General features: G+C 26.8%; 1 protein-coding gene across 1 annotated transcript; it reads right to left on the reverse strand.

Annotated features, from left to right (window-relative positions):
* Positions 1–4217: 4217 nt before the first annotated feature.
* ND-23 (NADH dehydrogenase (ubiquinone) 23 kDa subunit) lies at positions 4218–17868 on the reverse strand. The gene is made up of 6 exons (XM_016073659.4): positions 17727–17868; positions 14630–14689; positions 13592–13681; positions 11398–11570; positions 8216–8344; positions 4218–4468 (listed from the first exon to the last, which is right to left on the reverse strand). Exons 1-6 carry the CDS (start codon positions 17764–17766, stop codon positions 4337–4339), a joined length of 624 nt encoding a protein of 207 aa, XP_015929145.1. The 5' UTR covers positions 17767–17868; the 3' UTR covers positions 4218–4336.
* Between the last annotated feature and the right edge of the window lie 2944 nt (positions 17869–20812).

Consider the following 20812-nt stretch of genomic DNA (forward strand, 5'->3'; position numbering starts at 1 on the left):
GTCTACATCCGAATTTGCTTCAAAAGGGAGATATGCAAATTCCACTGAATACGGATGTTGCAAAGCTTTAACAAACAAGTTGATGAAAAAACTATTCAACTAGAGAATCAACCATTTTGTTTCATTATATGCACACAGGAAAAATGCTCTCATGAAAAATTCAAAACGTTTTCATCAAATCGGAAAAAAAAGAGAGATGAAAAAATTGGTTTCGAAAACAACTTACGCAAATAATCAGAAAATTTCCTATCAAAGCTTGCAAACGATAGTTAAATTGAATATATAAGCATGACATATTCCAAAGAAACAGAACATAAAATAAGATTTATAAAAGCATTTTAAAGCGATATTATTCAATTAAATGAATAAAATATTATTATAATACGGGTAGGATAATGGCGAGTAAATTATTGCTTAAAAATTTCCATTATTATTGCACACTTTCTGGTTAATTTTATTTTAACATTCTAAATTCTTTCCTTTTTTTTAAGTTTATTTTGAAGTATTTTGATTGTTTCATTATTCAGCTTATTCACAAACACGTTTCATGTTCTCCACTTCAAGGAGCAGTATTTGTGGGGGTTGTTTCAACTTCCGGAAGAAGATTCAGTTAAAAGAATTTTTGCTGGTTTAAACTAAATTTCGTAATTCCGCATCTCAACGACCAGGTAACTGCATATCAATATCGGATAATTTCCCTACGTACTTTTTTTTTCATATCTTCATCTGATATTTTAAAATGTGAAGAACACAATTTTTCGCAAAAATACGGCACAAAAATTAAATTTAGAACAACTGAGTATTCCAAGTATATACATACAAACCCGAACGTCAAAAAAAAGAAATAGTCACATAAAGGCTATGACGTCAGAAAAGGACCTCAAGACTTCCGGTAGGGGTTTTTTTTTTTAGGATAGATGATGATACTCACCATCATAACATAAAAAGGTAACGGTCTATTACCGTTTCTCATTGTCTGCGGATTCTTATAAACATATGATGGGATTCTTCACTAACAAAGGAGATACGGAAATGTTTGGCTTTCATCATAAAATCAATAGAAGTCATAACGGTTGTTGAAAAATTAACAGCCTTTGCAAACATTCTATGTCTGACGTCACAAGTTATTGTATAGATTCAAAGGTTGTATTTACTTTTTTTGAAGATGGAAACGAAGGTTGAATTTTAGTTACAATTCATATAAAAAACATGAAAATGGTGTGTTGTTGTTGTTAATTTACGTCGCACTAGAGCTGCACAATGGGCTATTGGCGACGGTCTGGGAAACATCCCGGAGGATGATCCGAAGACATGCCATCACAATTTTGATCCTCTGCGGAGGGGATGGCACCCTCCGCGTCGGTAGCCCGACGACCTGCGCGCGAAGTCGAGCACTTTACGGTAGCACAGTTTAACGAGGACCAATACCGCACACCCTCGGTCCCTACGCAGACTGATCCAAGTGGTCACCCACCCGCACACTGACCGCAGCCAGTGATGCTTGACTTCGGTGATCTGCTGGGAACCGTGTCTTAACGATCAGTCCACTGCGGGACTGAAAATGGTGTGAGTTAATGTATTGTGGTGAAGTTATTTTTCTTGGAAATATCGTTAAGTAAGAATAATTGATGGTGTAAGATAAATATTATGAATAAATAAAATGATTACGTCGTTGTTTTTAGCGAAATTTAACATTCCAGGTCCTTCACTGCGCCAGGAACTAGGTTCATTGGCAGAGGCTTATCTATGAACAGAAATGCCGTACTAGTGAATCTCTTACTGGTGCCGTTCCTAAAATATTTATATTCACTTTCTTTCTTCATGCAATACGAAATAAGAGCATTGTTTGAAGTCTTCAACCCTTTTGGCAAATACTGCGAAAAGATTATATTGTATTTAAATAAAGATAGATTAATAAATAAATAAAAATTAACTATAACAATAAAATTATCTCTTTTTAATTGTAATGCTTCAAGCGCATACAAAAAAATCCTCTTTGCATCACAACGGAACAAATTAGACATAAAGCAAAAAAAATGACAGATTTGAATTATAAATTTTTAAACGTTCAGTGCGCAAAAAAAAAAAATAATAAACGGACCACCCTGATAACTTTCAATCTAATGATCAGATCTTCAAGTTCTAGGATTAATTCTTAATGATTCAAGGGAATGACTTCAAATATGCTAATTAACAAGTGCACGGGCGATATTTTAAGTTTTAAAAACCAGACACTAAAACGTACTTTCTCTGAATAAACATGCCATTTTTTCGACAATTCGAATCACAAGATTTAGAGGGGAGCCGCTATCTGAGAAATAATTCGAGAGCTTTTCAAGCTATTTGAAAAAAATTTGCACACAATTATCAAGGTCGTTTATAATTGTGTAAATTGTCTAAAAATAACTTTAAGTAAATATTTATTATTTTATTTAATAATAGTCAGAAAAAATTTGAATTGTAAGGTAGGCATATTTTACACTGTTTTAAAAAACAGGTAATTTAACATGGAAAAAATAAAAATTTTAGCGAAATTGATTGAATAGTTCCTGAGAAAGCAAATTTCAAATATAAAACTTTTTTAAAATTCGATTTCTTAGGAATCCGACTCTGTATTCGAACTATATGAATTTAGACCAACCTGCATAACAAGTTTCTATAAAATAAAATAAAAACTTTTTCAATCTAGTTAGTTTTAAAAGTTGTTTGTAAGGAAAAAGAGAAACATAAATCATTGGAATATTTGGGGAAAAGAGGGCTTTTTGTATCTTTATGAAAATACATTATAAGAATGTGCATGCTTCTTAATTAAACAAGCTTTAATTTTGCTGTACATAATATTCTTATTGTTTTTTTTATATTCTTAAAATAAAGATAATTTTTCAATGAAAAAATTTTCTAATATTGTCACTTTTAATGATACTACTTTTTTTTAGAAACTAAATTATTGTAATGGTTGGTTATAGAAACCACTTATTATAGTCTTAATATTTTTTCGTTACCATTTTACTTTAATTATATGAAACAAATATAATATATAAATAAAGGATACTTCATGAAACCTTTTAAAAAACTGTCTTAACTATATTTTTATCAGACATTTCTGTCATAATTTCTAAAAAAAAGTTCAAAAAAGGTACCAACTACAAAATCACTGATTTAGAGGAAAGTGTTTTGGGCTGCAAACGCGTGCCTAGATCCGGCTTTGCAGCAAATATTTAATTTAAGAAATGCTAGAAAAATATTAAATATTTGCAATGCAAGTGTTTAATGCTTTTTTACTTCCTCAAAGAAATAAAGAATATGGAAAATTACAGATAAAATATGCACTCTTCCATTGAAATAACATCAAGGTTTCATGACTGTACAAACCTTGTTCCTTTTCTGAACTAACTTTAAAAGTAATTTTCAAAAATTGATAAAATTTTTGTTTGTATCGCACTTTTCACTACACTACTTTTTTTTAAAGAAGTAGCACACTACATTACAAAGTACGACAAAAAAGGGACAGTTCACTACTTGTAGCACGCTACTTCAAACCACTGGGCAAAATAACCTCAGTTTATAGAACTTAAACAGATAAAAACTTTTCATTGTAAAACAAAGCTTCAACAATGCTAAATTTCAAACATTTGAATAGCAAATTGAAAATTTTAATAGGCAAAAAGAGCTAGGAGCTTTGAAACTGTAATTAGCATGATAAGAGGTCTATCATAAATCCGTTACACATATGTGTAAATTATATATCCTTCTGTTAAGTTACCTGACTTAGCTATGATAAGGTAAAAATTTAATCGATTTTTACCTGTTCCAATTACTTGACTATTTCCAATTACCTGACTATAAATTACTGCTATAGTACATATGACCTTAATAAAAGAATTAATATTTTTTTTTCTCAAACAATTATTAGGTAATCTATTTTTTAATCAATTTCTTATGGTGATTCAGTATTTCGATAATTTTATCTTTGTTTTATATGATTAAAAAAAAAAAGAAATTCCTTACAAAAACTGGCGCTGGAGCGAAATTTAAAACAGTGTTCACATACCTGCATATATACAATATGCTGTCATACTGTTTAAAATTCAATGCATGTTGGATCCCATTAAAAATATTAAGTAAATGTTTAAAAAATATTTTTGGCTGAATTTATTTTTAAAAATGCAAATACATAATAAGAAATGCAAAACCAAATAAAACATACCATAAATATATAATGTAGAGTTTTTGTCATTTTTATTTTCACATAAATTATAACTATAACAAATTTAAAACAATGTGACATTTTTATAATTTATGTCTACAACATTTTCAATCTAAACACTATTATTGATTATCGATACAAATGATCAGCTTCAATATTGGCAGCTATTTCTGGTTCCCATTTATCCCCATTATTTAATAGCTTCTCTTTATTGTATAACAGCTCTTCGTGAGTCTCCGTAGAATACTCAAAATTAGGCCCCTAGAAAAAATAGTAGAGGAAAAAATTAGATTTTTTATTTTAAAATTATTCTTAGTATAGATATTCTAAATTAATATAATTTTATAGAGGAACATGCAACTAATTCTTAACAGACCAATATGGCTTAAACAGTGGTTTACTAGGTCCAATATGCCATGTATATGGCTAAAAATCATTTTATAGTTTGTATCATCTTACTGCACTATTATTACCCATATTTACTATTTACAATAATTATAACTTTATATAGATTTAACTATATGATATAATTAATTGAATTAATTATATAATACATTATATAATTAATTCAACATACATTGCATTATACAACAATATATAATTAATTATATAATTACTTCATTAATTATATAATTTTTATATCAATTAATTATAATTAGTTCAATTGATTAATAATGATATGTTCCAAAATTTTCACTAAAACAAAAATGCTGAGTCTACAGTCCCTCTTTGCATGAAAAATTACTTGGACTTACTGGGAAATGAACTTGAAATACTTTCAGACAGTAAAGGGTAAAAAATATATCATTTAAAAATGCTAAAAAAATAATCTTCATGTTAACACTTTTAATAAGTAGTATATCGAAATAAATAAATCAAAATTTTATATTGAAACATATGAGAAAAAATAAAATAAATAAATAAATAAAAGGGGCTAATCATGACTACCAATAATTAATAAAAATTTTAATAAATAAAATTAAATTTTTAATTTATTAATTATTATTTGTAAATAATAATTTTAAAAAATTAAATTTAAGAAAAGGAGACAACCATTCTATAGAATTGAATCATAATCTTTTCAGAGTGGCTACAATAAGCAATAACGTTTAGACCTGCATGTGATTGGCTATATAAACAGTATGCGAGAGATACTCAGGAACTCTATGAGAGATAAATAGTATATAAACTAAGCTTAATTTACAAAAACTTTTTTCTCTGAATTGGCTGATGCTTGCACCCTATTATTTCAATGAGTGAATTATTTTAAGGTATACTACTCTTACACCATGTTTTATCCTCTTCCTATGATTTATCCTGTGCCTCCCAAGAGCTCCGGTGGCACAGTTGTTTAAGATGTCGCTTATCTCTGATCGGAGAACTGGGGGTAGTGAGTTTGATCCTGGAGGTTGACAAAACAATTGGTGTGTATATGCAATAAAGTGCATGTTAAATCTGTTGCGACTGAAAGTCCTTTTGTTTCTTCTGATTGGAGAGAAAAGTACCAGCCAAGATTCTGTCCATATCATCTGGCCAGGGTCAAAATTACCTGGTATTCCTACCATGACCGTTAAAAGATAGAGCCTTAAAAATGGGACTAGGTGCTTGGCCATTGTTGGGTGGTGATGTGCACCTCTGTTGTTTGTCACATCAATATATATAATTAATTTTTAATAACAATCAATATAAGCTCAATTGATTAATAATTATATATTCACAAATTTTAACAACAAATCACCTGGATACCAAATCTAATGTTCAATAGTCATTAAAACAGGCTTCTTAATTAACTCCACGGTAAAGGCATGCATTACTCTTTTTAGTACACAAAATTCAGTCATTCATTTTCAGAAGTGATCTAATAACTCCTGAAAATATTATACGAATTTCACACCCATTTATTATGTTTCAAAGTAACAGCCATCTGTAGCAATGCACTTCTGTACCAGGCTGTAAATGTTGCAAAGATAAATTTAAAAGTTCTCTGTCAGAATAATCTACAGTACTGACATCATTGCTTTTTTACTGTTTGTCGCAAGATAAGATAATTCTTAACGATGACTTTAAAACTTGTTAAAAAAAGTTTTAATGTTGAGTGCAGAAATGTATTACAGCAGTTGGACGTCACTTCAAAGCATATTAAATATGTTAATAATTTAATTTTTACTATAAAATATTAATAATTAAAAAATACTAATAATTAAAATATTTATAAGTTATTAAAAAATTTTAGGAGGTTTTAGACAAGGTTCCCACTCAGTTTCATAAAATAAATTCCCAAACTTTTCCAGGTGTATCAGGTAAATTTCAATGAAAATCCATACTATATCTTACCTATACCATGCAATTTTTCATCAGAAAACTTTGATTCTTTTAAATTATAATGTCAAATATTAGATTTTGAGAGCAAAAATATATAATAGAATGAGAATGGAAACATGGAAAAGTTTCACTAAAAATTCAAGTTTTATAAAATAATTGTAGTAGATATTAGAATCATTTAAATTGAATCTCAATAACTGATAATTGTTACTGACAATTCTAAAACTGGTTATTTTCCATATAGGAATTTTTTAAGTTTTTTGAAAAAAATTACAATTTTCCCTGACTATTCCCTGCTTTTTAGAGTGAAAATAAAATTCCCTGACAATTCCAGGTTTTCCCTGTTCTCCCTGACTCAATACTTGATTACTGCTATTGACAATTCTAAAACTGGTTATTTTCCAGGTATGATATAGAAATTTATATAGTTTTTTTTCCAAAAAATTACAATTTTCCTAGACCAGTGGTTCCCAACCTTTTGTGGACCATCGCCCCTCTCTTGGGGTTGGCTGACACATATCGCCCCTTTCTCTTTTTGTTCAAAAAACCATTCAGTGTTGCTTGTGAGCAACCAAACACTGAAAATATGCAATGTTATTTGATTTTAATTTAAATTGTAATGCAAACAAGGAGGCACACTTATCCTGTCATTTTTATTAATTAAAAAAATATTGTGAATCTTTTTTTTCCAAAAAGAAATTATATTTAAAACGGAATAATCAAAACAAAAGTACATTTTTTTAAATTCATATTTTAATGTAATCAAGAAAAAGTTAAACTAAATTTTGTAATGTTCTACAAATTTTGTTTTGTAATGCAACTAAAATTTGAGAAAAAAATGAAGATTGAGAAAGTACATTTTTACCACTTCAATGACTGCCCTGTGCTTGGTGTATTTCAAGTTAAAGCTTGAATGTCAGGTTTTATGCTCCTCAGATTTAAACGCGGGTCTCCTTTGAAGTAAATGTCCAACATATCTCTTTGCTTTGTGAGCAGCTGGAAGACAGAACTAAATCCTCTCTCCACTAAATATGCTGACGGGAACGAGATGAGAAGCGGCTCAGTTTATTTCCACAATTGGGGATAAGTGTCCATAAGCTTTACCCAAGCTAACTCGTAACCATAATGTACCAAATATTTTGCACATAATTGAATTTTAGGGATTTTTATAGTCATCAAAATAAAAAATTTGCAATATTTTCCAGTTATGATAGACATTAAACAGACTTGAAATGATATGTATTATGTTTACTCATAATTTCGAATATTAATAGGCATTTATTTTATAGATAGTTAAAAGAATATTTTATTTAATTTAAAAAGAGAGTTATGAATAAAAATAAACAGAACATTTTAGAACAAAAAAAAAGTTTTGAACTGATTTCTATAAATGAGGTTTACTTCCTTATGTATTAGTATTGCTTATTTAAATATTCAAGCAAGCAAGCAATAATCTGAGCAAAATTCTATTTCAATAGGGATTTTTTTAGGAAACTTACTCAAGTTTAGGGAATTTTCTAAAATGTACAAAAACCAGAATTTTAACTAAACCAGTAGACCAGGAGAAACTGACAAAATCCAGTAGTCTACTAGAAAATCCAGTAGAGTTGGCAACTATGAATATTTCAATTAATTAATTAATATTAATCATAAATAATTTATCTGAATAACAAATCAATTTCTCACTTCAACAATAGCATCAACAGGGCAGGCTTCCTGACAAAAGCCACAGTAAATACACTTAGTCATATCTATATCATAACGAGTTGTCCTTCTGCTTCCATCCTCACGTTCCTCAGCTTCAATAGTTATAGCCTAAAACCAATATTATTATTTGTAGTTAAAAAGGGTATAAAAAGATAAAACTTCTCATAAGAGGCTGAATGGTTAATTTAATGTTAAAATAAAAATTTAAGGAACTCATTTATTTACAAATAAAGTTAATCTGATAAAATTCACAAATAATACCACAAAAAAAACATACTATAATTTCAATTCTGTAATGAAGAACCTTCATCAGTGTCTAAACATGAAATGAAAAAGGGAAATATAGAGCTGTAGAAGAAATAAGTTAGAAAAAGGCTGACCAATAAATGAGTAGGATTAAGTTTAAACTAGATGATCAAACAAGAATTAAGAAACAAATGTGGTAGAAGACATGAAAATTTAAAAAATGAGTTTTAAATGTTTTGCTCTTTTCAAAATCACTCATAAAATTTTTTATACATTGTAGCCAAATATGATTCCTAACAATAAGAGAATTAATACCTAAATTAACAAACAGTGAATAAGTTAATTTATTAATTTCAATATATTATTTATTCTCTAATTTGATTAATGAACCGCATTAAACTAGGAAAGAAACAGAAAATGAAGAAAAGTTTCCAACAGAAACTAAGAAATAAGCATATAAATGCATAGAAAATCACATAGAAAAGAATAAAAATAGTTTGCACTTAAAATTTAATTTTTAACATTTTTACATTAAATACTTTCAAAAACAAGAAAACCTTAAAATTGCCATTATACATACACAAAAACAATCCCAATCATTAGAAAATTTAAATTTCAACATGGCATATTATTATGGCAATTATTATGTTTATATTTTTGCACACGAAGCTCCAATGACTTCTTCATAAAATTGAAAAAATTCCTATGTTTCATTACCATATTAGAATTGAGATAAATATGTATAAAAAAACTTCAAAATAAAAGTGATTAGTAGCTCAAATCCATACCTTCCAAGTTATTTAAGTTATAATTAATCTGTTAACAAATAGATTAATTATAACACATAAACAGAAAACATGTAAAAGGCAAAACACATAAAAGATAAATATACCTACTTATTGTTTCACATAAAAAATGCACGATAACTCTTTAAAAATTTTATAATAATTAATACCAATTAAATTTCACAAATGAAATACTCAGAACTAAAACAAATAGATGAAATTAGCATTTATGGAAACAAAATAACAAAAACTAAACAGCATTATATTCAAAATTCTCAAAATCAATCATTCATAGCAATTCAGCTTCCAGTCTGTGGTTTTGTTTGAAGATTTCAGTTAAAAACTTTTCGAAATAAAGGAACAAAAACCAGAGAGACAGCTAGGCATTAAGAGCATAGGGTCCCAATACCTCTAACAAAAAAGCTAATATTTGCAATTGATAATAAATAAACTTCAGCAATTAAATCTGCTGCATAAACCCAATGCAAAATGAAATAAATAAATAGAATTTAGAGGAAAAAAATTAAATAAGATTTTGAGCAAGATTGCGTTTGTTCCTTTTAAGGACAAAGTCATGATAGAGTTTCTGAAACTGAAGAATTAATCTCACCAAAAACAGTGTTGAAACAGAATAAATAAAACAGAGATTGATCTCTTTTAAATAAAATTGTTAGCAGTGTATTTTACTAATTCAAAAAATGTCAATGGATCTAGTGAGATAAAAGTTTTATTTTATGATTTTAATAAATTTGCTGGAAGACAAAAAAAGTTGAGAAATATCTTAGAATACTATTTTTCCCATCCATAAATTTCATGTGCATTAAGGAATTATTATCTTTTAATCACATAGATTTAAATAATAAAATAAGTTTATTACATTTAGTACAAATGATGCTACATTTCATTTATGGACCCTAAAGTTAAAAAGCTGCCTTTAAACTGAAGCACCCTAGCTAAAAATATTTACTATCAAGAAATACCCCTAAAGGATCAATGTATATATTTATATATAAAAAAATAATAATAAAAGATTCATACTATCATTTGCATTAAGTAACCAGCCATAATGACACAGTAGTTAAAGCACTCAGTTTCATGGTGTATATGCTGAGTTCTATCTCTGGTAGCTGATTAAAGGCTACCCAGATTAAGATTGATAAGTACAGTGAAACCTCTCGGAATTTACCACTCTCTGTGCCACAGTAAAATGGTCGCTGATGGAGGTTGGTCATTCATAAAGATTACCTCCATTAAATTCGACATTTTTATCGAAGGTACGTGATTTTTCGAAAACATTTTTAATATTAGCAAGTGCCATTTTTTGTTGTTGCGGATATGCCACTTCTGAACAGATGAACAGATAGATTGAACAGATAGATTGATGAATGAAATTTAGAGTCTACAAAAATAATCCCAACTGATATAATTATGTGTAAAAACAAATCTACCAATTATGAATGATAAAGCTATTTTAAATAAATAAACAATGATGTTTTTTTTTTGTTTAAGTTTTCATTTAAATTTATACTCTAGAAACTAGTTAGTTTAGTTCAAAGAAGTTTGTCTAATTTTTTCTAAAATAACTTTTTTTTTTTCTAATTTAACTTTCAACTCTAAAAGCATCGTCTTTAGCGCACTCTGACTATAATATGAGGCTATCAATCCTTTTTAGAGATCCTCAAAAAGGGTTTCTAAATAAGAGCCCCTCACAAATATTTTCAATACATTGGAATCTATTTATTTGTTTCGTAATTATTTTTATATTTTGATATTTTTTCGTATTTCCTTATTTGACCATTTCTGTATTTGGTGCTGAGGTTTGCCCGGTCACATGTGGAGGTTTTGATGGTCTCTCCTAAAGGTTTTCTTTAATAGAAAGTCTATGGAAAAAATTCTGTACCTCCCAAAAGTGGTTGCTTCATAGAGATGGTCTCTCCTGGAGGTTACACTGTACCAGACTGGTTGCAGTACAGAATGCTGACCACACTGCTGCCATCATACCATTGGCCTCTAAATTATGAAGCATTTACTGCCATTGCAACATTGGCCAACAATTGGTTACAGAAGAAATGAATTACTTTATAAATAAGAAAATAAGAAATACTCAATAGAGTCAGCAGTAAAACTTACCTGTGCGGGACATATTGCTTCACATAATTTACAAGCAATGCATCTTTCTTCCCCAGATGGATATCTACGCAAAGCATGCTCTCCTCTGAAACGAGGACTAAGGGGACCTTTTTCAAAAGGGTAATTAATAGTAGCTGGTTCTTTGAAGATGTGAGCTGCAGTGATTCCTAACCCTAAACCAAAGCAAACAATAACTGTGTTAATAATAATCCCCTCAAATTTTACATCAACAATCAAAAAATCACAGGAGAAGGGTCAGATACTCCATAACAGCCCATGTTAAAACGCCCAATCATGGTATTCCAGATTTTCATGAGTTGATTTTTATTAATCTTCAGAGTTAATATTTTAACAAAAATTTCTTAAAATTTTAAGTAGGAAATTTTTAAATTAAAGTTAGTTATTTATAGGTTAAATGTATAACTCCAAATAAGTTTGCATAATCATTCAGACAATCTATCATTTTAAAATATTTTTTTATGAAAACCTGCTGCGTCTTGGGCTGAAAACTTGAAAATAGTATACATTGTTTATATTTACTGATTCAGTACCATAATATAATATAGATACCCAGATACATTAACACTTAGATGAATGCCTTTTCTTAAAATGCCGATTTCTATCAATACCTATAACATAAAACAAAAACTTTTTTCTTTTCATTAATAGGAATATTTTAATTATACCACCATACTTAATCATATGAAACGATGAGAATGTATACAGTTGGGAGCCCACCTCCTTCAATTGCACTTTCTTTTCGGTACTTTTAAATTTGTAATTAAAAAAATATATAATTATTATTATTTTTATAAAGCATTCTTTTATCAATATATGATGCTCATTGATATTTCAAGATCAAAAAGTTGGTTATTATTATTACTTGTCACATCTTTTTATTAGTATTTATCTTCAATTTATCACTAATCAATCAATGTCAACATCTATCTTGCATTTGAATTATAAGCATTAATTTTATTTATAAATTAAATTTACATTGCTAAGCCTGAATTTTCATCTTCTACAACAGAGGTAATTGTTTTCAATAAAAATTATCGAATTCAACAAAAATTTTAATAATTTTTATGCTTGCACTAAATCATCAAGATACATCTAACATCAAAAAACTTAGTTTTAATAGAATTTAGTTAGATCAGAAAATTAAATAAATTTCATAAATAGGAATGTTTAAAACAAATATTACGCACCTTCACAAATACACATATAAAAACATTTGAAATCTCGTGATCAAAAATGTCTTTTAATGGAACTATTTTTGATATCCAGTCAAATAATCTATGTTTTTAGGTACATATAATGAGTACAAAGATTAATGTACTACATCTGTTTGTAAAGATGAACTTTGATTTCATATCTGTTTGAAAAATAAATTTTCTTTTAATATGAACAGAAAATTTATTTTTACTTTCAAAAAAAAAAAAAAATGATTTGCAATTCCACATAGATGGTCCCAGGGTAGTAGATATTTCTAAAACAATATTCCTTAATCTTTGTTATCTATAGTGTTGATTATTTCACTATTACAGCATAAATAAAAGCAATAAATTGAATCAGTCTGAAGTTATGAGCGATCTAGCTTTCTTAAATATAAAGTAGGAAACAGCACATTTTTACTTTAATATGAATACAGTACGCTCCCGATTATCCATGAGTGGATTATCTGCTTTGTGGATCATCCATGCTTCACTTTTTTCTTTGCAATGATAAACAATATAGCATTAAGAATTGAAAATAAGTTCATAGAGATGGAACTATTTTAAGAGTTTTGAAAACAACATACTAGCAAACATTCATGTGGGTAGCCCAGGTGTATAGATAGGCTAAACTAGATCTAACAGTCATGAGTAACAGCTGTAAGCTCAAAGCATTTATAAAAATAGCATATTATTCGAAAATAAACATCATTTCATAATACAGCTGAAGCTTCGAAAAACAACTTAAGGCATTTTTTTCCTTTTTTACTTAATGAAAATACCTGGGTTAGAATTTTTTTTTCTCAGTAAACTTTTAGGATATATATTGAGAATTTTGAACTAAATAAACATTTTTGAATCATATAATATTTCATGATCCAAAGATTTATAAGTTTAGAAATCAGAACAATATTTATATTAAAATGCAGCAATAGTAGAAAATAAATTGCAAAACATGTTTTCAATAAATAAAAAGGTACCTCTGATTAATTCATTAACAAATGCCCACTGAGCAGCACGATCTGTTAAGCTTTTGAAGTCCATTGCGGGATCTTCATCACTTATTATTTCTGCAATAAAAATGAAAAATTATTTAAAAATTGTATAGGGTTGTCTTTTGGTATCAAATTTTTTAGGTTTGTATAAACTTTATTAAAAGACAGTGAATGCTTTGCATTATATATAAAATACCTATTGTGCAATAAAAAGTACTATTTCTTATATAAAGAAAGAAATAATTTGCAATCAGCAGTGATGATACAACTGACACTGATTCAACCAGATACTGGGTATCCAGTCAGAATTTATATATATATTATAATATTTATATAATATAATTTTATGTATTATATTATTAATACAAGAATTATATATATAGATTTCTTTTTTTAATTACATTCTTTTTTTAAATTTAATAATCAGCACACAATATTTTTAAATTGATAGTTAATTTCATTATTTTTCAGAACATTAATATGATTTCAATTAGTATAAGAATATAAATGTATATTTTTTTAAGAAAAATTACAGGTGAATTTTTTACTGATCCTTTTTTTTTAGATTCATACTCTTATTTTTGAACTTAATCAGAATTAATAAAAAAAATATACATTTTCATACTGGCCAATCTATTGATACTACTCTCTTTTCTACATCAATTTGGAAAGAAGGACAAATGAATTTTACGAAGGAAGGTTGAACAGTTGATGTTTTTTCTTTCATCAGAAAATTACACAAGTGTTTGATTTTTTATTCGTTTTTAATCAAGTGATATTTTTATTTTTCAAATATTAATAAAAATAAATTAAATGCTTTTAATTAATAGTTTCATGTTACAAATTTATCGGCTACATAATAATCGCTATATCTAGTTATTGGTGATAATTCGGTATATCTGCAGGATATGCTGAATGCAGTATGTTAACCAGATATCTATTATATTCCTAGTCTACAATTTCTAAATAAATGCAAGATTAAATTTTTTTTTAAAAAATAAGTAGATTTTTATTAATACTTACTGTAGTTTAAACATCTTCCAGAAGTTGAAATACCTCTTCCAAATCGAGCAAGTGACTGAACTGTACAACAACAAAAAATATTAAAATTAGAAGAAGTTATAATTAGATTTATAAAACACAACAAACCACCATTAACTTATTGTAATCATAAAACTTATTACACACAAATAAATTATGGCAGGTAAGTAAGCTAACCTAAATCCATTAGTGCCATACACATTAGCTAAAATCTTTATAAAGTAAAAATCTTTTTCCTCAACAAAATAAAACTGGTGGTAAACCAGAATTTACATAAAATTAAAACTTATTTTCACTCTTTATCTTCTTAAGATATAAAAAATCAGAATCTTATATACAATATTTGCTTTTTTAATATCAGTGATATAAAGTTATTTTCATATGCAGCTTGGATCCTTTTTTATCATTTAATGTGGCTCAAAGTTTATGTATGTTGTAGGCTTAATAGGGTTAGGTTTTTACTGGTAAAAACCATGGGAAAACCTGGTAAATACCATTAACCCATGTTTATATATTTACAAATATAGTGGTTTGTTATTTATAGCTGATAGGAATATATATTATTTCCATATTATAGTTAATATTAAGAATTATTAAATATGTATTTCTATACATGTTTATGAGCAAGTGACAAGTCATTGGGTCGTGACATGATGTAAGCAATCTCCTAAATTGTAATTATAAAACTAATTTGACATATAACCAGTTAAAGCAATTCTAACTATTAAAAACTTAGAAAACTGATAAATGTATTCGATTTTCAATATGCGCTGTTACCCAATAAGTATATATTAAAATCATAATTACTAATAACATTATTGAATTATATCATTATATATCATAACTTTATTACAGATGATTTATATACAGAAAAAAAACCGGAGAGCTCAACTGAGCAAAATTTCGGAATTTTATATTTAAAAAAAAAATTAAATTTTAATAATTTTTTTTCTTTCTTTCTTTACAAAAAAATAAAAAATTATTGGAACATTAAAAAATACACAGTAGTGATAAGAGTAAAATAAGGAATTATCTTACCAATCTTTTGTTATTTATTTTTATAAAATTAGATTAGGAAAAAAAAATTATTTTACACTTATTTCATGTGATATGTACACTTTTAAGATCAAAATTATTAACATTTTTAAAAAAATTTTAGTGAAAAAAAAATTCTTTGTTAAATATTAGAAGAATTGGATTTGCACATGGTAAAAATATAGATTCAGTTAACAAAGAAATTTTTAATAAATTCATTAATGATTATATCATATAATTGACTCAATGATTTTACATAGAATTTAATTATATTAGTTGGATGTGCAATGTTTTTTGTCAAATTTTGGAAGAGTTTATCTATTTGTTTTTTAAAGAAATAAACATTACTATAAATTCTTTCAATTCTTTTCATTTGATTAAAAATAGTATTTAAATGTTTTTAAAAACATTAGATTTCTATGTAATAAACTTTTTTACATTAAATTTAAAATTATTCCTTATATCATATAAGTCAACAATGCAACAATTTATTTTGTCTCTTTATTGTTTATGTATTCTAAATATATAAATGATAAAAAGAAGATAAAGAATAAAATTTCTGCCCTGTAAAAAGTTAGTTAAAATTTTACTGAGGTGTTTGGATGAAACGTTTTATAGGATAGGTTGTATGAATGAGATAAAAAAAATTTAATTTTGTGTCATTTAAAAAATGCCACTAAGATCAATTTCTAAACCATAAACAATTTAGAAGAAATATATAGATTATATTTTTAATATATAACAAACCAAATCTATTATGTTTGTATAATGTCACTAGTATATTAAATAATTTAAAAATGAAATATCCTTTTTAGCACTAATTAGGAATAAAAACAAATTATATGAAAGGACTGTGTTCTATAATGAAATATAATCAATTAATAGATAATTTTGCAATAAGTTTTAGTTACTCAATTTCAATGGAAAAAAATACTACTTTCATTATGCAAAAATATTTTTCAATTGATTTACAATGAAAATTACACCTCCAAAAGAATGCATTATAACTTCTTTTTTTTCGTCCTCTCTACATTTTCTGGGATATTTGACGTGTCATAATATGCATATGTGATATCATGGATGCGTTTTGTTTTTAAGGAATAATTATTACATATATATTAAAAAGATAAAACAGGTGGTTTTGCTATAAAATCAAATTATTTAATACAAAAAGTTGGGACATTTTCGTATCCTGATCTGTTGCGCCAACTATTATCGCCAAAGTGCCAAATAGGTTTTGAACTTGAAAATGTTTTTTAAGAAAAATATTTGCCTGGTGGTGTCTACGAGTTGTATCTTTTGAGTTGGAGCCCCCTTCTGTGATGCTTTTTTTTTTTTTTTTAGTTTCTGGAAGGCTGCTGACAAGATTTGGTGATTTTTCTGCCACTGCTGCTGGTGCCACGGGTATATAAAAAGTACGGGTATAAGATACTGGTGCCACGGGTAAATAGAAATTTCCCCCAAAAAGTTATAGCATTTACCCAGTATTTTCAACATCGTTACTGAGGCTTTAGAAATAAATCTAAATTTAGTGTTTAACAACCACAATATTGAACAGTTTCACTAACAATGGCTTTTTATATTATACAAAAAAAAAGCTTTAAAAATGCAGATAAATAATACAAGAAGAAACAATTTCTTTTGAGCATTATAAATCCCTAATACTAATGACACTCATAAGAATAGTTATTTTAATTCCATAATATTATCATTTAAAACAGAAATGTAAAGTTAAATCACGCAGTTGAAATAATCAATAAATAAAATGTTATTTAACCTTAGAATAATCATCAATTAAAACACTTTTTTAAAAAAAAATAATATAAACTTATTTTATAAAAATAATTCTTATCATTGAACGATTTATTAAGTAATCTATTATAGAATAAGAGGTTAAAAAAACTAAGAATAAAGGTCATTAAGCTGAAACATAGTATAATGATAGTGAGAGCTTTAGAAAGACAAATTTCGGATTTAAACATAATATTATCAATTAGCTAAACAAATCATTGAAAATTATTTGAAATTGTGCAAATAAAATAACCTGAGAATAAAGTTTTTTGAGAGGAAATCCTTAGAGCCATAGTTTGTTTATGATATTAAAATGGGTGACGATAACTACTTCTGAAGCTCTTTGAAATAATATTACCATGCTTCTAGCTTTTATGGGAAAAATTCTCAGTTAAAAGTGAGGCCGTTTTGAAATTGGCTGTTGCTTGGCTGACCGCCTTTTTAATAAATAGAGGCATTTGATTGGTCGATTACATCATCGTTTTCATTGTTATCTCTTCATCGTTTTGTCAGGTTTACTAGAATGGCGTTTTTAGCATTTTTGTTTGGCGCAATTTTAATAACGCGCATGCTCAGTTTGATAATTTATTCAAACCAATCTAAGTACTTCGTAGACAAAGAATATAGACGCTTGTATCCCCTCCTTCGCTCGTGTACCTCAAACAAAGACATAAAGATGGAAAGATCAATCACTGTACCAAACAGATGTCAGGGTGAACTTTGACACTGGACACATCACTGGTCTCTATTTTTTTTATTTGATTTTCATAAATTGTTATGATAAATAATAACATTCTGTCACTGTGCCAGAAAAATCTGATCACATTTTTTTTAAAGATTTATAATTTGTAAATTTTAAATGAAAAATTAATGTATTTTAAAAAATTGATTTTTATATTGTTCTGAAATTCAAATACTTGAAATAAATAAAAAAAAAAAAACAATTTAAGTGCTTATTAAAAATATATAAAAAATATAAAATAACTAAAAAAATTTATAAAATGATTAAAATAAAATAGAACAGTTTTATAAGCAATCTAAGCTGCCCAAAGCATTTAATTTCATGATGAACAATAAATTGGAAAATGTTAATAATTGCTGAGATAGAGTCTCATAATTGCCTGTTAGCGTTCAGTTAGTTAGTTATTAAAACTTATTCATGATATTCATTTGTGCGTAATCTAAATTCTAATTATTTTCATTCAAAAAGTCTTTCAAAATATAATTTTATTCCTGTATTTAAATTACAAGTAACTTTGATATCTGGGTTGCCTACAAAAATTCAAAAAAGTACAAAAAAAATTTAGAGCATTTCACAGCATTTACTATTTATCAAAGATGATAAAAAAAATTATTGATTATTAAAAAATAATTTTATTGCGATAATCAACATTAAGCTGGAAACCTATTACTATTAAGCAATTTAAAAGACTTTTTCGTGGTTTTCCTTCGCATGTAACACAAATTTGATTACTTTAACTTAATCTTCATTAAAATAAATTATTCTTATAACTTTCATGAATTTGATTGTATTCTAATACTTAAATTGTTAATTACTTTGATCTCTGAATTGGATTAAGCATAATAAGGGTGTTTCATTACATTCACAAAATAAAAAAGCTCACACTTTGATTTCTGGGTTGAGTTAATAAGAAGAGCTTTTCGTTCTGTTCAGAAAGATGGTACCCTATCTATTAAGGATAATAATAATGAAAAAATGTTTATTTATAATTTTACTCCTATACTTAAATTGCAAATTATTTTATTTTATATACCAATAGCAGCAATCTGAAAAACATTTTTGTCTGTTTTTCATAGCGTATAACGCGAAATTTGATAATTTTAATTTCAATTTAATCTTGATTATAATTAATTATTTTTACAACTTAATTGTTTATTAACTTAATTATTTATTAACTTAATTATTTTAACTTAATTAATTAAAATTAATTTATTAATTAATTTATTAATTAATTTATCAATTAATTAAAATAATTAATTAACTTAATTATTTTAACTTAACTATAATTTATTTATAACTTAATTATTTTTATAAACATAATTATTTTTATAACGTAAATATGGTTTTATTCCGATACTAAAATAGCGAGTTACTTTGATTTTCGGTTAAAAACTACAAAAATTTGAAGAACATCTCGTTATAGTCACAAAGAAGTCTCTCAAAGATGCTGAAAAATGATTCATTATAAAAAAAATTCATTGCGATTACTGAACTTCTAAATGGAATCAAGCCATCTGAAAGATATTTTCGTGGTTTCCCTTCACGTATAATGCAAAATATGATTGTTTTCTCAAATTTTTATTCAAGCAAGGAAGAAAAATATTTATACCATTATTAACCACTCCAAAAACCAGAGTAAATGCTTTATTATAAAACTGATGCGTCCAGAATTTGGAATTATGATGAACTTGCCTGTATATTTTGATTCAATAAATTGATTTATTTTCTGCTTCCCTTCTTACCATTATTTTTTTTTTTTTTTAAGTGAAAAATGATTCTTCTACATTACTGTTAGAAAATTTGACGGTTCATCAGATTGTCTTTTGTCAACATCTGAAAATAAAATTCGAGCAAATAGTATTGTATTTGTAATGGCGAAAATATCCAAATGATAAAATAAACATGAACTTTTTTTACATTGTTAAAATTAAAAAACTTAAGTACTCGGGTTCCTATGATTTTATTATTTTACTAATAACTTATTCTAGTATGTTATATTGAAATATCTGATATGTGTTATATTGAAATATCTGATATATGTATTATGATTTTATTATTTTACTAATAACTTATTCTAGTATGTTATATTGAAATATCTGATATATGTTATATTGAAATATCTGATATATGTATTTTGAAATATCTGATATATGTATATTGAAATATCTGGAGAAAAAAAAATTTCTAACCAAATGTTCTTTGAGTCAGGAAGAGACAAAAAATACCTGTTGATTTTTTTGAAATATACTTTCTATCACAAACGCCTTAAAACTTTGTTATCGATAAAAATAATTTCAGATGATTTTAATCCTTCATCTCTTATTAACCTCGTTATATCATGCTTTTGATCAAAGTTCAGCAGCGTGTCTGCGTTCTTTCTCTCCTAAATATTAATTTGATCCCTACACACGTTTTTTATTCCATTACTTATAAGGATTCGAAAAATATATATTAACGGCCCGGATTAGAGAACAACTGAATTATCTTCTTCAAAAATGGCAGTTATTTAATTTAAATTTGATACTTTTGTGTGTGATCATATCTCAGTGTCAACCATATCGGTGTCACGTATCAATGACATCCAATAAAAATCTAAC

The sequence above is a fragment of the Parasteatoda tepidariorum genome, chromosome 2 (genome assembly GCF_982258835.1).
Source record: "Parasteatoda tepidariorum strain Cologne lab strain chromosome 2, Ptep-v5.0, whole genome shotgun sequence".
Classification (NCBI taxonomy): Eukaryota; Metazoa; Arthropoda; class Arachnida; order Araneae; family Theridiidae; genus Parasteatoda; species Parasteatoda tepidariorum.